A 23579-nucleotide genomic window follows, 5' to 3' on the forward strand; every position below is an offset into this window, starting at 1 on the left:
TTTTTGTCTTTCAAGAAACGTCACCTGAAAGCCGTCGAGGGCGGTCGAGGGCGATCGCCCCGAATCCTGGGACCGCCCGTTCCATCCAGAGTCGAGACGTGTCCAGTGTCACCAGCCGGAAAGAAGAACCGTCGCTCGCCGATTCCCTCTTCGTCGGTCGGGGGTGGCACACTTCGGACGCCGTGGTCTTTCGAAGGTAAACTCGGCCTTTCGAACAGCCACGATCCCCGCTGACACGAACGTGTACAACAGTACGTGTATACGTTTTAGCGCGGATACGCACGCGCGCGCGCGCGTGTTCACGCGTCGCGTCGGTGACACGCGTGCTCGCCAAGTTGCCGTACACGTATGGACGGACCTTTTGCGTCGGCACGGGTGCGCGTCGAGCCCTTTCCAGAGAGGGTGCTCGCGAGCTACTGTGCTATGTTTAAGTCCGTTCGGGGGTGGCGATCTTCCTGTCCCAAAGGAGGGGATGAAGGCTTGCGCGAGCAACCGGCGGCTTCTGCTTCGCCGCGAAAAGTGGGGGCGGGTTCTGCGCACTGTCCACCCCTTTCAGCTTAGCTGAAACGCGACTCCCAGCCTCTCAGCACATCCCCTTACTCACCTCACCTCTCCGCCGAGCCAACCACCCAACCACCCACACCCCCCGTTCGCGATAGCAGAGGAGGGAAACACGGCCCCCGGATGCACACCAACCCAGTCAGTGTATTGGGGATACGTGTGCTTGCCGTACACCTTCGTCGCCCCTCACACTCACTCACGTCTTAACTTCCACCGCCCCCGTTCCACCACCTCCACCTACGTGTACCTGTGCTACCTGGTTCTCTTTGCTACCTTAAGAGTCCTGGCAACGCTGGTTCCCGGCCAGGGACCTCTTTTTCCCTCTCTCACTCTCTCTCTCCCTCTCTCTCTCTCTCTCTCTCTCTCTCTCTCTCTCTCTCTCTCTCTATCCCTCTCTCCCAAGCTCGTTTTTTCATTTTTTTCCACCTCTGCTCCGCTTCACTCCGCTTCGATTCTGTCTCGTGTAACGAGCAGCCTCGAATTAATTCAGCATTAACAGCAACTTTCGAGGCGATGCTTTGCCCAGCGTCGTTCTCTATTTACGCTCGATACTACGCACGGAACGGTGAACACAAGGGTCTATGCAGTTTTACTGGCAACTGCGAGCTGGAACATACTGCCCTGACCTGTCTATGGTATACTGGATTTTTCGCGTTTCCCGTAGCTTGGTGGACTCGCTTGCTCCAGGCCACTGCCTTGACCTGTCTTCGATTTACTAGTCTACTGAGTTTCGAGTGGAAATTGGTGGAAGCTAGTGCCTCGAGTCAACTAGATTTTGTAGGTTTCTGATAGTCTAGATCCGTGCGTTTTATAATAACATTGTCTACTGAAAGTTAGTGCCTTGAACTGCCTGGTTGGATAGTCTAGTTAGAAATAGTTCACTGATGTTAGTACCTTAAAGTTTCTAGATTCATCTAGAGTTTTCAGATTGCCGATGGTTAGGGTCCACAATGTTTTGTAAAGTAATTTTTTCGTAGAAATTACTGCTTTGAATTGTCCAAGTTCAGTGAACTTTTTATAGCTATGGTCCATAATGTTGTATAAAGTAATTTTCTGTGGACAACTAGTGCCTTCAACTGTCTAGGTTGACCCTCGAATTGTTGCTTTTTAAAAAATGAGAGTGGTGTAAATGACGGAGTCACAATCATCTAGGATGGTATATATATATGTGTGTAAATTGCGCGATTTTTCTTTCCACAATGAAATGATCGTGTAAAGGTCTGTTTCCAATCGCAAGACAACACCCTGCACGTAAGGTTTAGAGCGATAGCGAGGACCTCCGGTTCGAATTAGATAAACCCACGTTCCAAGAGGCGGTGCAGGAAGAAGAAGAAGAGCAGGATCAGCGTCAGCGCTTAGCGGAGCTTCCAAGGATCTCGAGAGTGAGAGGGCTTTTCCTTAAACCCTAAACCCACCTCAGACCACGGGAGCTCGGGAGTTTAGAGCAACGAACTCCTAGAAAGGACTGCGGGAAGAGAATGTGGTCTCGACTAAAATCGGAAGTTAAATCGCGCCCGGCGGCTTAAGACATTATCACTTTTCTTCGGCGGCCAGTTGTGCTTGGTCCGGCGGCGGCTGTCGGTAGTCGATTTCGAGCAGCGACAGAGAAAGATAGAATCGGACGGGAGCAAGGAACAGCTTGAATCCCTTCCAGTCAGGGATCAATGCTTCCTCGTCCACCCTCCAATTACGTGTCATCCCTTATGGCCTGTGGGGAATAATTAGAAAGCAGCCCTTCTCCGGGACCGAGTGCCTACGAGTCCGTCGACGGATCGTGAAAAGATTAGTTTCGTTTTCGTTGCGTTAGCGACGCTGCTGCTGTTCAAGTCTCTGGCTGGACTTCGAGGGCTCTGAGGACTCTTTAATCCCGGGCAGGACGCGAAAACAGCATTTGCATAGCACACAGTGTGTAAAGATGAGTCGCGAGCGTGTCTGACCACTGCCCCCTTTTCTACTTTGACATCGCGTTATGTCGTATCGATCTTACTTCCTGCGAACTGCTACTGTGTGAAAAACAATCGTGGGAAACAGATGAACAGATTAAGAGTTTTACGGAAACTAACAAGTTGTAAGTTGGTACAACTCTCGTTTTTATTTACAGCACTCTTGATTGCTTTATGCTCGAGTATATCTATTTCTTCACATTATTTAATTGCTGCAGGGGATCAAGTAGGAAGTTTACGGGGATTTTGAAGTATTTTGGTGAAACGTCAAGCTCGCGAGTCTGCGTTGGCAGATAACAGTCCGCTCTCTCAACGGACATGAAGATCTCGACACCTCGAAATCCGTACTCGTCAATTAATTAGCAAGTGCCGTTCGCAGTGGAGGAGATGGTTACCCAGGAACACCAGGCTGTAGAGCGGACGATGGTGCCTCCACTGAAGGGATTAGAGTATTAGGCGACGTCACGTCACCAGAGTCTAAAGGAGCCTCCTTGGAACTGTGCTCTTAGAGATAGCCAAACTTACACACCCCTGCTTTACCGATGCTTCTTTACTCACACTCTTGTTCATCTTCAGTTTCTCTCCCCTCCTCTCCTCTTCTGCCCCTTCTGCCCCTTCCATGGTTCCTCTCTTTTGGATCGTAGCGCTTTTAACTTTGTCTTTAGACTTTCGTTAGTTTCTCACCCTACGGTAAGTGTACGACAAAAGATTCATTTATGTGTTAGTTGGTGCTTAGCAACTGTGATATATGTGGTTTCTGGGATTTTTCTACCAACCCTCACTTTCTCTCCCATGCTTTCTATCTCTCTTCCTCATCTCTCTCGTTGCTTCTTTTTCTTTTCCACCCTTTGGGGGTTATAATGGTTCTAACTTCCTCTTTCAACTTTCTCTTCTTTCCCCTCCTTTCAGTATACGATGGAAAATGTATTTCTAATTTTCTAGGTATTCGTTAAATATGAAATATGAGCTTCCCAGGATTTTTCCATCAACCCAAATGAATCAGAATCTTTTTCGTCACTTGCGTTCCGGCTGAACACCCGGCGTGGGTGTTCTCGCGAAAGGAACTCGTACATCTTTTTCTCGCCGACGTTCAAGGCAGGAAGGGCCGGATGCTGGATAATTTAGGGGTCTCTCACGCGTGGATAATGGGGAACTTGGCTAATGCACCCCACTTGGCACCGCGTGGATTCGCACGAGCTTTGCTCAGACTCTTCGCACTACTCCCATAAGCCTTCTTCTTTACATTTCGACTGCAGACCCTACGTGTTCGTAAATATATGTGCAATCAATCGCTAAACATTGATAATAGAAATAACAAGATACAGATCAATATTCCAAAAATCTATAAAAATTGCCAATAAGACCACAAAAAATTTCAAGGACAAATTGAAAGGAAGTATTGACGAATTTAAAGAAAATTTCAGGGGAGAATGAGCATGGACGTCAAGAACACTTCTGTGATGCGCCAGGAGTAGTAGCGAGCGGCATTGTCTGACCGTGGACGATGGCATTCCACTGAACATGATTCGCGTCGGAGAAACCTAACGAATTAGCTTTATTTCGAAAGGGGATTGCCGTGATGCTGGCCGGTATTCTCTGCCGAGCGGCTTTCATGGTATCGGGGGCCGAGGGAAGATTTTAAAGCGGACTCGTGTCGTGGCATTAGTGCAAGTGGAGGAAGAACGCTGTGACTGGGACAGCTGCCGGGTTGGACATCAGTTCGCCGGTCGGCTCCCGGGAATACCTCGTCCCTTTACTAACTATCCGCTCTTACGTCAACCACTCCTCTCTCTCTCTCCCTCTCTCTTTTCTCTTCACTCTCTTTCCTTCCTCTTCCTTTTCTTCCCCTCCTTAAATTTTCGACGTGCGGTACCCTCGCCGATGGACTGACGTCTTAAACCAATCGAATTCTGATCAAATATTTAACGCTGCCGGGACCAACGCTTTAAGTGGCTCTTCCATCGCTGGACCCTGTTCCTCTCTACGAAACACCTTACATCCTTGCCTTGTCCCATCGGGTTCCTCTTTTCCAAGCCGTTCTAAGTGAGAAATATAGTCCCTTATTTTGGAAGTTTTAAGTGTTCTTCCTCGAGCAGCTAGAACGATTCCAATGACCCTGCCTTGCTCACTGACCTTACATCTTCAACTACTTCCCGGAGGAAGATAGTTTCGACTGGAAGCGGTCGTGGAGTGGAATTTTGTGTCACCGACATCGACAACTATGCTACTTCTAGCTAATTATACATAGTCCACAGAATTTTTCAATTCCTTGGTCCTTCTGGAGGCATCTTTTAGCTTCGTTCACCCCTCGTGCTAATTTGATACAATGTTCACATAATTTGTGCCGCGAATAAATTTATTCAATTGTACCTTGGTCTTGCATGTACAAATAAAACATTTGTCGAGATAATCATCTTTTCATTCTAACGATATGTTACCATTGTGTCAATTTAACACTGATGGATAAATTAAGCTAGAAAACTGACTGGTGTATACAGGTCAAATAATCATCAAGATAGTACATTTTATATCATTCTACTGGAGATAGCAACAATAGTTTCTTAACCTCTTGTCGCACAAAATTGAATCATTGAGTCGGGACTCGTTATGGAGATCTCAAACACACAGACTCCACTAAATATATATTACTCATTTCTGTTAAATCGAAGTACAATTACATAATTTTGTTATTAACGTTCAGCGATTGGGCTAAATGTAGGTACACTTTATTCACAACACAGAAATTGTGAGGCAAGTGGTTGACGTACCTTCAAGTGCAAGGGGTTGAAATTGATCGTCTTTGGTTTAGAACATCACGGTCCCGTTTCCGTCGATCCGAGAAGGTTTGAGGGTTTCTGGGCCCGGTACAATGAAAACGGTTTTTCTGTCTCTTTCAGCATAGTGCTGTACGTCACGGGTCCCGGTTTCGGGGCGTAATTAAAGAGAGCGCAGAACAGCGTGACGCCTCGGGCCTGCCTGGGGTAAGGAGCGGGGCGAGACGGTCGGGGAACAGGGTGTGGGGTATAAGGGATGTGTTTTACCGAGGGATACTTATACCATCCCTACGCGGCACATATTTTCATATAACAAAACCATCTGCGTGCCGCGCATAACAAATTTCAACTGATTTATAGTGAGGCTGGGGTAGGCGAACGCAAATTTTCGCAGTTACGTCGACGTCGACGCCGACGCCAGAAGAAACTCTGTACGAGTCTGTGCTTTCTTTTGTCGATTTATACCCTTGCGAATTCGGTTCTGCACGAAGACGATACTATTCAATGCGTCTACGAGTTGATACAAGCAACTCTCCAAAAGTCCTGATCAATTATTATCATTTTTATTGGAGACACTTGGTAGATATATTCTATGTTCATTATGGTATTCAGTGGTACTTCAAATTAGATAAAAATGAAAATGGAAACCTAAGTATTATAAATACATATGTTTGATCCGTAGCAGTATTTTAATAAAAGTAATAAGTTAAAGTAGTTCAGAGACACGTACAGAGTTTCCAACTCAAAATTAGAGTCAATTACAAAACACATCTGTACTTCCTTGTAGTACTTGATTAATCCTATGCATTTAAAGTGCATTTAAAAAGTATATAAAATTGAAAATATTCTACGTATGAACGAATACTAACTGGTGTAAATGAAGTGTGATTAATTCTTAAATTAACGTAAATTTATTCTCGAACATAATTCGTATATATTCCAGCGTTTCAACCGCTACACGCACGAGAAATCGAAAAGGATGCCCCTGCAAGTTTTACAGTGATATCTGTGAGGAACGCGACCCTAAAGGGTTGCACGAGGGGGTTGCAAAGTCGGGTATGTACAGAGTAGGACAGGGATGGTTGGGGGGTTGTAAGAAGGGACCGTACTCTGACCAACCGACGACGGACCGAGCCATTGGATCGATAATGTCATAGTGACAAGTACCAGCATGTGTTTCCTTCTTGTGCTCCCAGCCATACATATATGTAATATACATATATACGAATATATTCAAATTCTGTTTCGTTGTTTTCTCTTTGGTCAAACGATCTCCGAAAACCACCAAATAAAACAGTACATCAATAAATATATTGCTTATAATAACTCTTCTAATTTCACCTTTTTAATTACCTCTCAAGGAAAATCAGACTGCGTTTATCGAGACACCACACAATTATTTGTGTCTAGCGAGTATCTACAGAAACATTTTTACAATCTCAACAATTGTGCAATAAAGAATCTTGACTCGGTCATTTTTACGGGTTCGTCAAAGTTTTTTCTCTCTTTTATTTTGGAATTCTCGCTTCAACATCATACAACAGCTGAGTAATACAAGAATAATTTTGTTGCCACGAAATTGTGGAATTGTTGATGAATGTGTAAAGAAATGAGTAAATGGGTGCAAAAGTTTATGTCAAATCCAGCTCGGCATAGGACCGGAAGGGTTCACGATCAAAATTCATTTCTTAGAGCGATATGGAAGGGATATCGAAGGGTACATTTTCCGAAGGATTAACTAACTTATGATTGACAATTCCGTGACGGCCAAAGAGATAGTGGCATCTGTAAACGCGGCGAAAACTAATGCGAGTCGAAGAGTTCTTCCTGTAAAACGCGGCGGGGTAGTAAATCCTGAAACGAACCTGGAATAAACTGTCCGAGGTACGACCATAATAATATGCCTCCGTCGCCTCCGCCGCCGCCAGATTGTTACGGCTTGTTGGAATTGCCTCTCCGAAAACCAGTCCGCTTCGCAGTGTTCTTGGATTACGATGCAATTTCTCGAGCCTCATGGGCTTGCACTGATGACGGCCCTTAAAACTCAAAAGCCCTTTCTGGCCAGGCTTTCTCCGCGGGAATTATGTGTAGCCGTGTGTGTCGATGAATTCGAACGATGCCCTCGGCTGTTTCCGGTGTCACAAAACTTTTTCGACGAGTGCATCTCATGAATAAATGAATCAGCCATTTCGTCCTGGTCATAACTCCATGCCCCGACAATGTGCTCAGTTTTTGTTTCCCCGAAAAATTTGTTCTTCGACGAAAATCTGTCGAATTAGTTTTTGTACTGTAATTCTCCCTCCTACATAAGAAAATAGGTCGAAAGTATGGAATAAACTTTTTTCATTCGATGCCTCGTTCTCGAAAAAGATAAGTATAAATGTCAGACACGTACTGATTCTAGTTCTCACTAGGCACGCGAACTCAACTTGAAGATTTTCAGTCTCGAGTGAAAAAATTTATTTCATATTTTCCATTGATTTCCTCGCGTAGAATCATCCACTCCACGATTGTACCATCGATACGGGGGGACACTCCGTATAATATCCCTCCGCTATAATTCCGACTGCTCTGTTTTCGGATCATAAATACTCGGACTTCGGCAACTCTCTCATTTAGCAGCGCGAAGAGTGTTCTATGTGCGTGTACACGGCCATAAAGTGAAAAAAGGTCCACCGCCGTTTGTTACCGGGAGCAGTTGTAACGGAAGGGCACGTATCGGGTAACATGATTACAAATATATCATAACCTCCTTCGCCCTTTCTACGGGAACGTTCCCGGAGAAAGGGCCCGAATACGGGAGAGCGTGTCCTTCGACACGCGATACACGTGCGTCGCCTGTCGATGCGGCTTTATCGCAGCAAATCACTGCCGACCCGAAGAAATAAAGACAAAGGGCGAGGGGGTGTAAGTGAAAAGGGCACGTAGCACATCCCTCTGCTAAATCGAATTGACACAGCTCCTTGTTGTGTACACTACAAACGAAAAAGACGCGCCGCGAAACATTTTCTGGAGACATTGCCTGTTGAATTTGGAAACAGCTCCCTGTGACGACTTTCTAACATCCTCCCGAGACTATAGTGTTCTGCGGCAGCTATAGTTGTTAAATCCCTCGTTAATTTTCCATGAAGGACATTTGTCCTTCTTGTAATCAATTTTATATTTTGAGTATAATTGTAGAACGTAAAGGAGCAGTACATAACCTTATTGTATGTTTAATGACAACATTAAGATGCTAATAATAACGTTATGTTATGAAGGACCAACCAGACATTTACTCCTATTAATGTACTGTATTATTATATATTATATCATTAATGGAGCAGATAGAAAAATAAAATTATCAAGTTCTAGCTGAAAAATTCATGTATTCCCTCCATAAAGCCCGCAGTCTACTAATCACAATCGTCTAAACCGAATGAACTAAATACACGAAACAGAACTCAATTAACATCCGCAAAATCAATCTACAGATCAGACAAAGAAGAAGTAATCATAATTGCCCCAGATTCCGCGCAATCGGGCAGATTGTTCAGCCAAACCGATCGTCTTACAACTAATGAAACGTTTGCCCCAACGGAAGAAGATAATTTGTGTGAGAGCAAAACGATCCTACAGAGCATACGTTCAGCCATACGGGATTAGGGGTCGGCTAATATAAGAATATTATGGACAGGGGAGTAATCATCGTATCGCGGATCAGCGTCCCGGAAACTGGGACCGCTCCGCAAGCCAGACAGCTAGATATCTCGGAATGTTTTACACCTCATTAGGCAACAATGTGTTGTTGCCAGGGTGAATTATATCGGGCATGAGACGCCCGTCAAGACAAATGGCTCGAACCGGAGGTAATTGTGGGCTTTTATTAGCTCTGGTTTCTCCTGTTGGCTGCAAATCGCGCAACGCGCCTGGGTCGCAGACAAGGAGGCAGCAACGCACCGGCTATGCTGGCAGGCAACCCTTCCAGCTCCTTCTCATCTATTTTCCTTCTCTCTATACGCCTATCCTCGTTCGTTTTCGAGATTCTCGTGGACTTCCTCTTCGTCTCTCTCGATAAACGCCCCCGCGAGTCGCGAACGCTGCCGCGTAATTACTCGCGTGACAGTAATACTGGAATGCGAATCTCGTCGCTGCGTATCCTGTTGTGTCATCCTAGACGCTCTGCTCGCTGCTGACGCCCTCGATCCGATCCATCTTTCCGCGTTTCAGATCCCATTTTCACCTTTAACCCCTCGCCTTGTCATTTATTCTACGACCACTGTGATTAGGATCTATTTGACGTTTGTCAAACTGCAAGTCTGTACTTTCTTTAATGATTAATCTACAAAAAGATAGAATTTCATTTTGGGTTAAAAGAACTCGATCACTGGACTGTGAATTTTATGCATGTATTATATTTACGACAAACCTAAATAGCTGTGCTTTAAAATAGTAGCAGGGTTGAAAGGGTATTTAAAGGCTTACTTCAATCCTGTTTCTTGCAACAGGTGCAAAAATTTCTATTTTGCATAAAGGTCCCCAGTCTATTAATGCTACATACATATGTATAATAGATTGTACTCAATCTATGTTGTGCTCAAAATTGTGCTTAATCTAATGCTATAACTAATATTATGAAATATTGATGCTTCTTCGATTCAGTCTTTGAAGATCGTAGAAGTTTGTTGAAGTGATTTACTCTATGTATAAGCGTTCAGGTTTTGATCATAGAAAATTTCGATCTAAAAGGACAGAGACACTTTTGTGATTATATTATTGTTTTACCAGGAATAACAGAAGAAATCTGATAAAAGTTTTCGATGAAAAATACAGTGAACCTGCCGATGTTTATAACTGTTGTGTACAGGAAGCGTTTCGAAAGACCAGCCACCCTCTCCCCCGCATTTATTTCGAGGGGAATAAACTTCCAACAAATTTCTTAGTCGCCGCAACCCCGACCACGCCGGTGTTGGTGGACTCTATACAGGTTTTGAGTTATTTGCGTGAAAGCGGCGAAGTGTAGCCGTCGACGTTGGTTAAAGTATGCACGAACGGATCGGCAAGATTAATGTGGTCAGCGTGTTTCTTGAGATATTTCACATACTTGCAAGGTTAATTACTTCCCCGCGGAAAATTGTTGCGGCCAAGGCACCGCCTGTGACCAGCTCCAAAATATTCGTCCACTTCGCGCTCTTCAATTATCTTGTTCGTCAAAGCTTTGGCTACTTTGCTCACCGAGATTCTAACCCGTAAAATGTGTACAGAGAACCCTGCCGAAGTTTCTACGAACAACCAGCTATTTGATTATGCATCTCTCAGAAATATTTATTTAAATATTTAGTAAGCAGAACAATTATTTTCTTCGTTGGGAATCCGCAAAAAAAGCCACGACTTTAAATATTGTATTAATCTCTTGGAGGAGAAAGTGTACGATAAAAGGTTTTTGTAACTTATCCAACCACTAGACGTTTTTGTATGGTAACTTTCTGGACATTCTTATTAATACTTGTCTCCCACTTTACCCCTCCCCTTCCATGACGCCATTTCCCCTCTTTCCGGCGGCAAGCATCCCCACGCTTCCGTCACGGCCTGGTCACGTGACGTTATTCGTTTCTGTCGTGTATATGTGACACTGTCGCGTGACTAATCTGGTACCGTCAGAGAGAGGGCAACTTTTACCCCTCGATTTTCGAGTCAATTCCCCTGATCTGACGACTCTGGATACAATCTCGACAATTCAGTGTACTTCTTAAGAAGAGAGCGTACAATAAAAGCCTCGTGCAGTTTATAAATGTAACCTAGAAATTTTTATTTGAATTCGTACACTGTAATATCTAGGACAATTATGTTCTTTATTGCAATTCAATAAAAAGAAGTCAGGACTTCGTGCATCCTATTGTTCTCCTTAAGAAGAAAAGAAAGTCTACAAATTCTGTATCTGAAACCCTTCAAACTAATAAAATCCTGTCTATTTTACACGATCAATCACTTCCGCGTGAAGTATCTTTAGCACCTTGCTCTGTCTGATTAAATTACACTATAGTAAATTGGTAAAATCTAAAAATTTACTGAAAATTGTTGCAAAGTGGCTGCATTCTTTTCGTGCGAGTTTTCAAATAGGGGATTTGTCGAATTAAAAGTGCAGTGTGGTTTAACGATTCGGTTGCCAAGGCGTTTACCATAAATGCCGGCGCGAACCCGAAAGTAATAAAATTCTCTGTCATTTTTCATCCGAGCGAACGAGTTCTCCCGGTCGAAATCGCAGTATTTTTTCGAGTGGGGGGACCAGGACATTCCGAAAGGCCGCATTTTCGCGAGAAGAGAGCCTGGTATCCACGCGTTATTACGCCTCTAGGAGGTACAACTCGCTCGAGGCATATGCGGGCCAACCTTATCCCCGTCCCTCTTTATCTCGCAGTTTCGCCGTGGTTCATGTATTTATGCATTTCCACCCACCCGCTGCTTCTTGACTAGACTCGACGCACACACAACGATACAGCATTGTATGCCAGACGATTTACATGTATTGCTCCTCGATGATGTGCCGTAAAAGATGGCCGGTCGAGGGGCGAACGTGTAGTCGAGGAGTTAGAGAATTGCTTTTAAATTAGCGACACGCAGTTTCTGTCGTTTTAATGTGATTTACCGTTGGCGATATGAATTATTACACCTGGGGACGAGAACAGTTCGATTTTCGGAGGAACGAAGTCCATTGATGGCGATTCGCAGCTTCCATTTGCCACTGGACCGTGGATTTTATGGATTTATGGTTCACTAGTACGAGAGAGACACATTGTCTTTATCTGTATTGAAAATTCTATTCTATATATATTTCTATCCCTTCACCATTTGACGTGCCATTAGTCATCAATAGACTGCAGATTTTATGCATTTATGACAAAAACGGGCACGTACAATTTAAAGCAGTGGACGAATTAAGAAGATTTAAGGACATCAGTGGATTAATTTCAGCTGAATAAGACAATTCAAAGAAGAAAGGAAATTCTATTTGGTTCCTGTGTGTTACAAACAATACAAATATTTTTTATTTTGCATAAAGATCCGCAGTCTAGTCATCAAACAACTTCAACTTACAGATCTACATCCATATTGAAAATTGTACTACAAATATTTCTATTTTAGCTTCCCGATTATTTTCGGCTCGGGGAACGTTACCCATCATCTAACAAGCAAATGGTCCTCGAATAACTTCAGCGAATCCAATTAAATAAAATTGAATATCTGGGAACGGTGCGAGTCATTACATAGTGTCACAAAGTTAAATCGTTCGCTTACACTCGGGCAATTAATTGTCACACATCGGACCATTAATTAGAACACGCTGCTGCTCCCAAGTTCGCATTATCGCTGCTAATTTAATCGAACTCTTCCCGAATGCTATCGTGAAAATTGTTATCCGAAATTCCTCGGGATAAATCTCGAAAGACGACCGCGTAATGCATGCACAGCTGCGATATCATAGTAGTAATTTTCATCCCGGATCTCTCTTTCATGAGGGCTGGATCCACGGTTGCCTTTCATTATTCGACCCGCCATATTTACTCATTGAATTCAATTCGGATTCACTTACGGTATGATTTACTCTGCGGAGGCGTACCTGAGCATGGAGATGGGGATTTATTGGAGACGGAGGTCGTTCTCCGAAAACGGGAAAGGAAGACGCAAACAGCGGCGATGTAGAACACCAGGGAGAGGTCGAGAGCCTGGCGAAAGGGACAACGGGCAAAACCAAGGGAGAGGAAAGTAAAGGGCGAGTCCTTTTCTCATATTCTGTATCCCATATGGTCCGTCGTAAAAGTTACAAGAGCATCTTTTTTAAATTCTGATTTACCGTACCCTTTCGCGGCCGTTTCGTCGGGCGATACATATACACACATCTGCCTGTGTTTAGTATGAAACATCAGCATTCAAAATTAGTGTAAAATTTTAATATTAAATTGTATAGCTGTGCAACCATTTTTTAGAATTTTCAGACAATTAAGAATTAAATCAGAATTTTAAACATGTAGTGTCAACTCAATTTTAGATGTTAAAATGATGTTAAAAATTGGTATTTTCCTCAATTAAATATACAAAATATTCTTATATGTGAATAAACAGAGTTGAATCGATTTTTCGTAGTTTAAGATGATGAATAAGTGGACTTGATTTTACAGTTACTGGCAAAGTAACTTCAAAAGGTATTTTTTATAACATTGTCTGACCAGAAGTGATTCTATGGGTGGTCTTCGGACAATAAATGTCAGTCCAGCGCCTCTATATTGCTCTGAACGCGAGGGATATAGCTTTATTGGCGAATACTGAATTTTTATTCGACCCCTGCGTAAATAAAGCCATGTAGAGCTATCCTATACAGCCATTTTTTAAAACGTCGCTCTTAAATCAAGCTAACAATAAGTACGTCCAGTAACTGGACACGGCTAATCGATCCAGGAATATTTATTAACCCGAAATCGAGTTGACAACATACTTAAACAGAAATTCTCGACAACTATGTATCTCAATCTTTCTATTTTGCGAACAGCTTCAAAAAATTTGATCATATTTCTATCATTTTTCCTTGCTCTATATTTTGCAGGAAATATTAAAATGTCCGTTGTAAATGCAAAAACGAACAAGAACGCGCAGCAATTTAGACTAAAATCTGGTCGATCAACATGGGGCTCGGAACGCCACAGGCCGAAGCGGGGGTGCCATGGGGGTGGTTGGAAGAGAAGGGAAGGACACCCCCCCGCGAACTCGAACATGAATTAAAGTTTTAATTTCTCTAAATCACTGTTCGCCCTCGAGCGCTTTCCACCAGACGGTCCGTTACTTATAGCCTTTGCCCTTTTTACCGCCTCCTTTTTTGCCATTCGCCTCGATCTTACCACCGACCAACCCTCGCCAATCGGGAGAAATCGATATGCACTTATCCGATGACTCTTGAGACCCTTCTTTCTTTTTTTACCGTAGGCATAACAGCCAGCCATGGTTTTCCTTTTGAAATTTAAATATCTCAGGCCAAAATTATCTTCGTTATCCGAGGACCATTTTGATTTATCCGATACAAAGCCATTCTGAATTAACCCTCAAATAGTGCGTATCCCAATCATTTCCGAATGATATTGCTAAAATTAAGTTAATTTTTTGGATGTATAAGTTTTTCAGACATCTTTAGTCGATATTTAAGTATACTGTGTTTCATTGTTAGGGGTCCAGAGTTAGGGATCCTAAAGTTTCTTAAGGATCCTAAAAGGATAAAGTCTCCCTAGCACGAGGACAAATCATGCGTAAAACAGACATCCAGTCTAACAATAATACCAATCGTACATTTGAAAATGCAATTTATAATACTATTAGTTTGTAAACACCTCCATATGCATAATGCAATGTATTTCCTTAAAAAGAAAGAATATACATACACAGTTTACAGTGTCTAGTATTCTCCTCACATTTTAATTTTTCAGTTCCAGATTTCTTTAAGGATCGAAAGCAGCGCTACAGAGGTTCCTCAGTGAAACAAGGACGACAAATTTCGTGCCAGCAGGATCGATTGAGGGAAACACCGATAACTGGATCCGAATTCGCCCCTTTCCGTGGGCTCGACAGCCCGAGACCGGCGTTGTTCATTTAAAATCATGACGCCGAGCGTAGGGCGCAGTCACGGCGGAGGCGTTAGTATTAACGTTAGGTGCCACCGGGCCGGGCCATCTACAAGAACTTCGCGCACCCCCTTACCACCGGTGACATATTGTTTCCATTCTGCTCTCGGGCTAAAGCGCAATAAAAAACTGGCATAAATATCAGCCCCCTTGGCCTCACCACGTCCCGCAGCCACCGATGCCATCCGAGCTCGGTGGCCCGCGACACCGTTGCTACAAGCAAGAACACTATGGCCCCGGATACCGGCGGTCTACAACTACGTGGAAACGTTCTTTCCCGCGTGAGAAACGCCAAGGACTAATTTGTCTGAGTGGCTTTTTCGACGCTCGTAAGGGCAATGCGGATTGCCAGCCGAACCCGTGATCTTTGCCTCGGTCGCCAATCGCTAGGCTAAGTATTTGCATAAACTAGTCGATTTTTAATCATCAGGGTATTAACTGAAACACGTTTAATTTTATAATTCTAGGTTTCATTGATTTAATATAATTATTTTTTTATTTTAGGCCCCAGTGGATCTTTAAACTAGTCGATTTTCAGTCATCGTGATGTCCAATGTGACAATCTTGTTTTATTTAAAAATTGTGTCTTCCGTTCATTGATTTCACTTAATTATTTTGTTATTATTTTGTCTTGTTAGTTTGGGACATTTTTTTCGGACATTTATCTGGTACTTGAAGTACTTGAGGTACTTATCTTAAATCAATCGATGCATCTTAAAAGTGTACACGATTGTCTTCTTTCCCCAGCATTTTCTGTACGGAAACTTGTACACTTGCTAAGTGTTTTCCTCTATTTTTTCAACCGTAGCAAAAAAAATGATATGCAGAGTTTAAATTAGATTTTACTTACAGCGTGACAGGTTCCTCAGGGCTCGAGGGTGAAACTGAGAGTGACATGGTGGCAGTTAGACATCGTGACGTTCCTGGCGACCTAACTCGATCGTTCACCTAAAACAGAAAGGAAACTGTAAGGAGCATATCAGAGTAACAATGTTTAATCATCTACAATCGTCTTCACAAATTAATCTACCTTGAAAAAATGAAATTTGATCCTAAACATAACTTTGTTCCAACAACGATCCACCCCTTATATTCTTAAAAATTGAATTATTTTTCTCCTGGAATGCATGTATACATGCAATAAATGCATAAATCTTCGCAGCAAGAAAATGACATTGTGAATTCTCAATGGTATTTCAGAGACGTTTCCGACCTCAGGATAGAACGCACTCCGCTTTAAGAGATTATGCACACGATCGAATTGAAAAAATACAGAAGAGACATTCCTCCGTGTAACTTCCGAATTCTTTGCACGACTCTTGCTGTCGTCGATGGGGAATTGAGCAACAGGTAGAGCAGATATGTCCTCGAGGCATCATGCTCGACAGAGCATACGCGTGATTTACCGTATAAGTGACTCATCGAAATCACCCTTTTTTTCTCTTATCTTCGAGTCTCTGCTGGAAACCAGAACTGGAGGAAATAATTCTTTCACCTAAACGGTCCGAGGAAGGGGAAACAAGGATTTATATTCGAGGGTGGTATCCATGTGCTCTGATAAATTGTCAATTCCAGAGCTATAAAATTTTTGTAATATGCTGCAGGACCGTCTCTTAATCCACTTCCGCGTTTTGACGTTCGAATGTTTATACAAAAACCTTCTTTACCAAAAAAGAATGTCAGCAATCGGAAAAAGCTAAATATATTCATCAAGTTGTTAAAAATAAAGATTGTAAGTATCGATGAATATACATATCTCACTCAGAGTAGTTATTACTTCTAGAAGAAATAGTTCACAGTAACATTTTTGTATTGATAATAACAAGTGATTATGTCTCGAAAATAATTTAAAAAGAGGTCGTATTAAATTAATAAATACAATTATTACTGCATGAAAATACAGCTATGTTTCCATAAAAATGGATCTATAGCACTATTAATGTGTCTGAATGTATGCAACAAATTCACATTGCGAGTTTATATTTTACTGAGCGATAGGTTATCCATGAATTATAACGATTACCAGCGAGATATCGCAGTGATTTTCTGAATGAGGGCACTCGCGCGGCACTCGAATCAACGGGGGCGGATAAATTCGGTCGGAATTGAGCGGCCCTCGCTCAAAGAAATATTACACCCATATTTTTCTCCGGTGAACGATGACTGAAGCTCTCCCGCGATTTCCAAGGGATTAATAATGGCAGCAGACCGTTCTACGACAATCGTAGAGCGAAACAAATGCAGCCCGGGGCAAGTGGACCAGACTCGCGCCGACATCAATCTGAACGAGCGAGTCGCACCCCTAACGAGCCACCGAGTCATATAAATTTTATTGCCATTTCATAAATCCCGTCGACTGCCGCGAGTTACCGTTCCGCGGCTCTCCGACAGAGATTATCAGGAACGTATAAAGTTGTGGATCGTTGCGCCGGTTAGGGCTTGATTTTGTCTCTCGCGACACTCATTTCGGGCCCGAGTTTCGAAGGGTGGCCGCAAGAAATATCGCGAAAATGTTTGCATAATATCGCCATTTCACTATCGATCCCGTTTTTTCTCCATTGGAAATAAATGAGAGCAACTAAAACTCTTGGTACAGTACCCTAGATTCTTTAAATTACTTAACTCTGAACCAAACTATCATAAAAATATATAGAAACTACGGGTTTTCAATTTTACTAAAATTGGGTTACCAGTTTTTTCATTGAGATCTTTCATTTTTTATAACTATTCCCAGAAGCAACTTTCACATTTTGGTAGGTTAAGATCTGTAATTTTTTATCTCAGTTCTGCTCGTTTCGGAATAGTGTAGGACTGGTTGCGATAATATTTGCATGGGGCATGCAAAATGCACCTTGATCCAGGAGATGTAAACGCAAGGATAAAATACACGTCGAGCAAAACCGCGGCGGCATATAGATGCCAGGACTACGTTTATAATAAATAAGACAGAAGTCTGCACGAGGAAGATGGAGACGAAGCACACAGTTAATTCAGTTTTATACGACAACACTTCCGATCCACGGTAAGCCGGCGACAGTCTCGAGCTCCTTACCCTCGGCGTTCTCTTCATCTTAACGCAAAGACGAACCAAAACCTGATTTACATTTCTCTCTCTCCTCGCTATAAAAATTCTGCGACGATAACTTCCTTTGTTCCACCCTCTATGGTCGTAGGGGCGAGCAACCCCTGCGGCTGGGAAGCCACGGGGAGTCCCCATAACCCCGACTAGTTTTCGGTTTACATTACATTCTTTTCCTTAATTAAAGGCATTGCGCACTCGGGCTCGTTGGGTGCTTTATCTCACTCGCGGAAGCGTTCAGCTTTTCATTTTATCGGACGTTCTATTGAAGGTACAAACTGCGAAATATTAGAAATTATTTGAACATGTAGTCCCCCCCCCCCCTCCTTGTAAAAATATTTTCTTGTTAAATTCTCTAGTCTTTATTCAAGTACGCGTGACCATAAACATCCCACGAAATCTGAATAAATTCAATCCTGTTAATTATAAAGAATTATAGAGCGGTCTAGTTTAGGGCTCTGTAGTTCTAGTGTTAAACTAGGACCAATTCAGCAGGCGATTGAAAACTATGAAACTATTTATAGTTTGCTTTTAGCTGGATGAGTACAGATGGATTGTCAGTTTGCTTCTGAATAGTCATTTTGATATTTTCTTTACCTATATAAAAATCTGACCTTCTGCAATCGATTGTGAAAAATTTCTAAGAGTCGGTACAAGATAGACTATAATATAACGAATACCGTATTCTTGTAAAACAAGTGAAATATATTTCACAGAGAATTAGTACGACTGTTAAACGATGGTTGATCGTATTCAAGAAGCAACAGTCAGTCGAAGATGACGATCGTTCATTCAGCAGCAGAGATCGCGTTCGTCGTGTAGGACGAGGGAGCGAAGAGGGCTAGAGAAGGAGGGCTAGATAGGATCGAAATGTAATTAAGAGAGCAAATAATCCGAGCCGAACAAACTCCATGAAATGGATCAAAGAACTGGAAAGCGAGAGGGAACGAGATGCTGTGGGGATAGAGAGAGGGAGAGGGAGAGGGAGAGGGAGGTACATGGTACCGATAGAAGACTGAAAGGTAGCAGGACGAACTACGACCGACTGATTCTCCCTGTCGTCGTCCTGTCTAGCCCGAAGGAGTAGGGCAACGAGCGGGGGCCTCGGCAAAGACCCTCGATAAATATTTCCGTCAAGTGACCGGGGTTGGAATTCAAAGAGAGCCGAAAGGTGGAATCGAGAGCAAAACGAGTCCATCCTCTCTTCAACGGCGGTTCAAGGGATGGCCGACGGTGGATGGGGTTCGAAACTAGGGGGTGAGAAGGGGCGCTCATGGGGGGAGAGGCAGGCAGCCAGTATATTTGCGTTACGTTACGTAGTTGCGCGTTTAATCAGCCGTATACCCGGAAAGGGCGCGTGTGAGTGGGAAGAAGGAAAAGAGGGACGGGGACTAAGAGGAACCGCCTCGACTTCCGGATACTAAAGAAGGACAGGGGCTAAACAGCATCCTACCTTTTGTCAACGCAAAGAGACCAGATTCTGTTTGCCGGCGGACTCTGTCCTCTGCGACCTCGTACGACTACCTTCACAGAATGTCGCTTGCTCAGCTCGTTTTTCTTTATTCGCCTTTTTACCCTGGCAAACTACAAAGCTGACGACCATTTTCGGATTTTTTACCGAGGAAGTTGAAAACGTTTCCTTTTGTTTGTCCAAACTTCAAACGGCATTCCGACTTGCGGACTGCCGCTGATTCGATATTGTCAGATCATTCGCTGTGAAGAATTTATTGCGAATTGAAAGCGCTCCGATTTGTTCAGTGGTTTTCGAGTCGATTAACTTCGTTTCTGGATTTTTCTCGTATTTTTCAGATAGATTATTCGCGTTCTTATCTTACGATTTCGTGCCAGAAAGTAGAAGAGGAGAAAGGCCAAGGGAAAACAGAAGAGTTGGCGCCTACGAGACGTCGATGGCGTGACAGATTGCCTCCAGTATTTTCCACCACATATATCATCGGCATCCGCCAACCCTTAGTTCTAGTTCAATGCTCACCACCGTCGTCTCCCTTAATTGGCATCACCTATACCAATCTACCTGTGCCATGGCTCAGAAAATTTCCTACCACAGTTAATTACAACAGATTATATTATATTTACGCAGACTTGCTTCCTGTTAATATTACACAGTCAACAAATTACACATACGTATAACCTCAACAACGTGTTTTACATGCAGAAACGGTGCAAACTATCTTATTCAGCGTTCCACTATCTGTAATAACAACTGATAGTTATTAAAGGTAACATGAATAGTTATAAACAATATTTTTATTGAAAAATATGTTAATTAGTACTAGATGAAGGATATTTATTCAATCAAACCCTCTGAAGCGCAAGAAACGCACGGAGAAATCGTATTGAAATTAGTTAACACATAAATTGTTGTAACTTTCTAACTATTTGCACCATTTAAACATACCTTAGATATTCAGAGAGCGTGAAGCCTGCGCTTTACAACAGTTTTTGTTGCACTAAAATACGATGCTTCGTTCTCCAGATATCGTCGTGTAAAGGCAAACGTATTTTTTAACATTTGACTATCTCTTTCTCTCTCACACACTCGTCACTGACCTACCCTCACGCACCGTGAGTTGAGGCAGGTCAGTTTTACTATTACTATTACTGCGTACGCACTTCTAAGAAATTATTTACGAATGGAACCCCATTCCATTCGACTTACTTGAAAATTTTGATCGCTTATATCTCGAGAACGGATTGAGATATCGAGACGGGACAAAATGCATTGGGAAGAACACCGACTGTACTTGCTGCCGCGCGGATTAACGGTGATAACGTCTTTGCGCACACAGTTGTGATATAGTGTAGCACAGACGGTATTAACGCAGAATAAAATTTATTTCCGGGAACATAAACTGTATCACTCATTATAATTTTCAAACCGACAAACATAACTTGATTTTTCATCGCCGTATTGTTTCTGTGGCAGAAATAAAATATAAATTACTACCTCGCGTATCGTGAATTCAAAAGAATAAAATTATAAATTCTCTTATTTTAGCAATGATTGTGAATTGAAGTTTTATTATTGTTTTTGGTGAAAATAGAAGGTCCATTTTCCTAAACCCCATTTATCGCGCGATTGTTACTCCCGATCTAGGACTTCCTGTGCCCGATAGCCACGATCATTAATTATCTCCACGCCTACGAGATTGGATTTCGAATTAAACTAAGGAACCGAGTAATGCGGCCGGGTGGATAATATATCGATAACAAACCGAAGGGTCGGTGACAAACTGCAAACCGCACTTTCATCGTCAGGGATACGATTAGGGAAAAATTCGTCCTGTTTTAATGGCCAGTGAAAATTAAATACCGCGGTGTGTCCACCCCTTTGGTCCGGCCACCTAATAATTCATACGAGGAATGTAAAAAGGGCGAGCCCTTTTTCGGGAAACCCCTGCGATACCACCGCCGCGGAGGAACACCGAGTACGAGAACCAGAAAAGGCAGAAAAAGGGGGTAGGAAAAATACGAGCTCGTGTTTATCTTGAGATTTGTAGCCGGTCCTGTTCCTGATATTTATTGGCTGAATAGGGAGACGCACGCGGCTTGACGGACCGTTAAATTTTATTATGTTTTTTCACCGATGCCGAAATAACGCGTCGCTGGATACGGCCGTACAGGCTGTAAAGATAAATCCTGATCGTTCGCGGATCATCGTTTCCGCGAGGAAACAGACATCGTAACACATTTGCTCCGAAGGCTCAACGTCTAGCATCCGAGCTGCACGCTAACTGTTTCTAGAGTCGACCTGGCACAGTTTTCTTACCATAATTGCAGTTTCAGATTATTTAGTGCTTGGTAATCAAATTTTTCCGAGTTGGACACCAAGTGGCCCACGATCTTACATTTCACAAATTAATATGTTGTTGTTTAAAATCATTGTAAGAAACATAATTTTCGGAGAGGCTATAATTTCTTGTGCTAAATTATTTTAATGCATGTTATGGCGCGTGGAGTTATAGAATTCCTTGGGTTTGAATTCCCTCGATAAAACGAAAAAGAATTTTTCATGGAATACGTAATTTGTTTCTGTCGAATGTGTGAATTTATTAGATGAATACTGGTGGAAGAATTAACAAATAATGTTTGATGGCCACGGGGTCACTAAGAACAGGAATGAAGATTTATAGGACCAGTGAGCATCGACGATAACCCGCGTCTTACCCCAACGAATTCATAAAGAAGGATCTCGAGGACGCGAGGGTACACGGAACAGCCTAACTGCCTACCGAGGTTATATTTAGGATTAAGGAGGCGGCGGTTGCAGCCTCTTCAGGGCCGCGATAGTTGCGAGACGCAGTGGAGACTTAGACCTCGTTATATCGGGCCGCCCATTATCTTAACAAATCTAATCTCGCGGTGGGTGTTTATAAATGTCTTGTTTTCCAGCGGAACGACGCTGCGAGGCGCGAGGGCAATGGAAACGCCACGTTTCTAACCGCATTTCGGTTCCTTCGTTAATGGAAGGGCTGGCGAGAAATGAGGAATACATTTGTAAACGTAATTTACCACTGCCTGGGGACAGCTTCGGTTATTACTATCGACGAACCTCCGAATTTTTCGACGATAAATGGCCCATCTAAATAATGACTGCGGACATTCATGCAAATTGTCGTTTCCGTACGCAGCTTTTGAGAAATGCAGTCGAATTTTATTTCGCCTACCGGGTGAAAGACAACCGAAATCTCCGATAAATTCTATTCAACGCTGTGATTACTGTTCTTCGAAAACTTTGACGAGCTATAAACTCATAACTAGTCTACGGATATTTATGCTTTTTGTCACACACTGGTTTCGAAGGTTTAAGCAGACATGCATATTAATGAAATTAATAATGCTTCTCATTTGCTTTTTCTCCGAGGAATCTTTAATTGACTGAACGAAAAACCCTCATTTTTATAAGTTCTCGTAAAATTATGGAATGGTACCTGAAATGGCAACATGTTTCTTGAGTCTAAAAACAGCCCCCATAGAATCCTTCTAAAAGTTTTACGAAAATTTACCAAAGCAAGTTTAAGACTACAAAATCCAAACGTTTGAAAGAAGTTAAACAAACATCTCATATCTAGAATTATTTTGAAACAAATTCTAGAGAAAATATTGCTGGGGTGGCGAAAAATCTCGGTATTTTATAAAAATTTGCATAGAAATTCCTGTTCTACCATCCGGAATGAATCGAATATACATAGATAGAAATGCTTTATCCCTATCCATTTCGTGTAAAATCAAATTTCTTTTCAATACTACGCGACCAAGCTTGCTAGCCCCTTATTCGCCGATTAACAGTGTGTCAAGGAATTCAACAAAATTCTGCGAGTATGCTGCGAGAAGCTAAGACCGTGTACGGGCGCGAATACTGATAAACGTGGAGCGGAGGCTGCCGGGACGAACACAACTATGGCATCCGGGAAAGGGGTGGATTCTTGTTATTATAGGACGGAGAGTACAGCTAGCCGCAAAACTGGCGGCCCTAATCCCTTAAGAACAATAATAAGAATCCTTTCTCTGTTACTCCTGGATCCAGCATTAAAATTGCCGAGGTGTATGGAGGACAAAG

General features: G+C 42.7%; 1 protein-coding gene across 9 annotated transcripts in view; it reads right to left on the reverse strand.

Moving 5' to 3' along the window:
• Window positions 1–23579, reverse strand: part of LOC143207473 (uncharacterized) — a 398430-nt gene that overhangs the window by 36203 nt on the left and 338648 nt on the right. For 8 of the 9 annotated variants that reach the window (XM_076420989.1, XM_076420988.1, XM_076420987.1 and 5 more), the window contains one exon: window positions 15773–15870. In XM_076420989.1, the coding sequence (XP_076277104.1) occupies window positions 15773–15870 (98 nt within the window). The other variant, XM_076420995.1, reaches the window with a different exon arrangement.

The sequence above is a fragment of the Lasioglossum baleicum genome, chromosome 3, assembly GCF_051020765.1.
Source record: "Lasioglossum baleicum chromosome 3, iyLasBale1, whole genome shotgun sequence".
NCBI lineage: Eukaryota > Metazoa > Arthropoda > Insecta > Hymenoptera > Halictidae > Lasioglossum > Lasioglossum baleicum.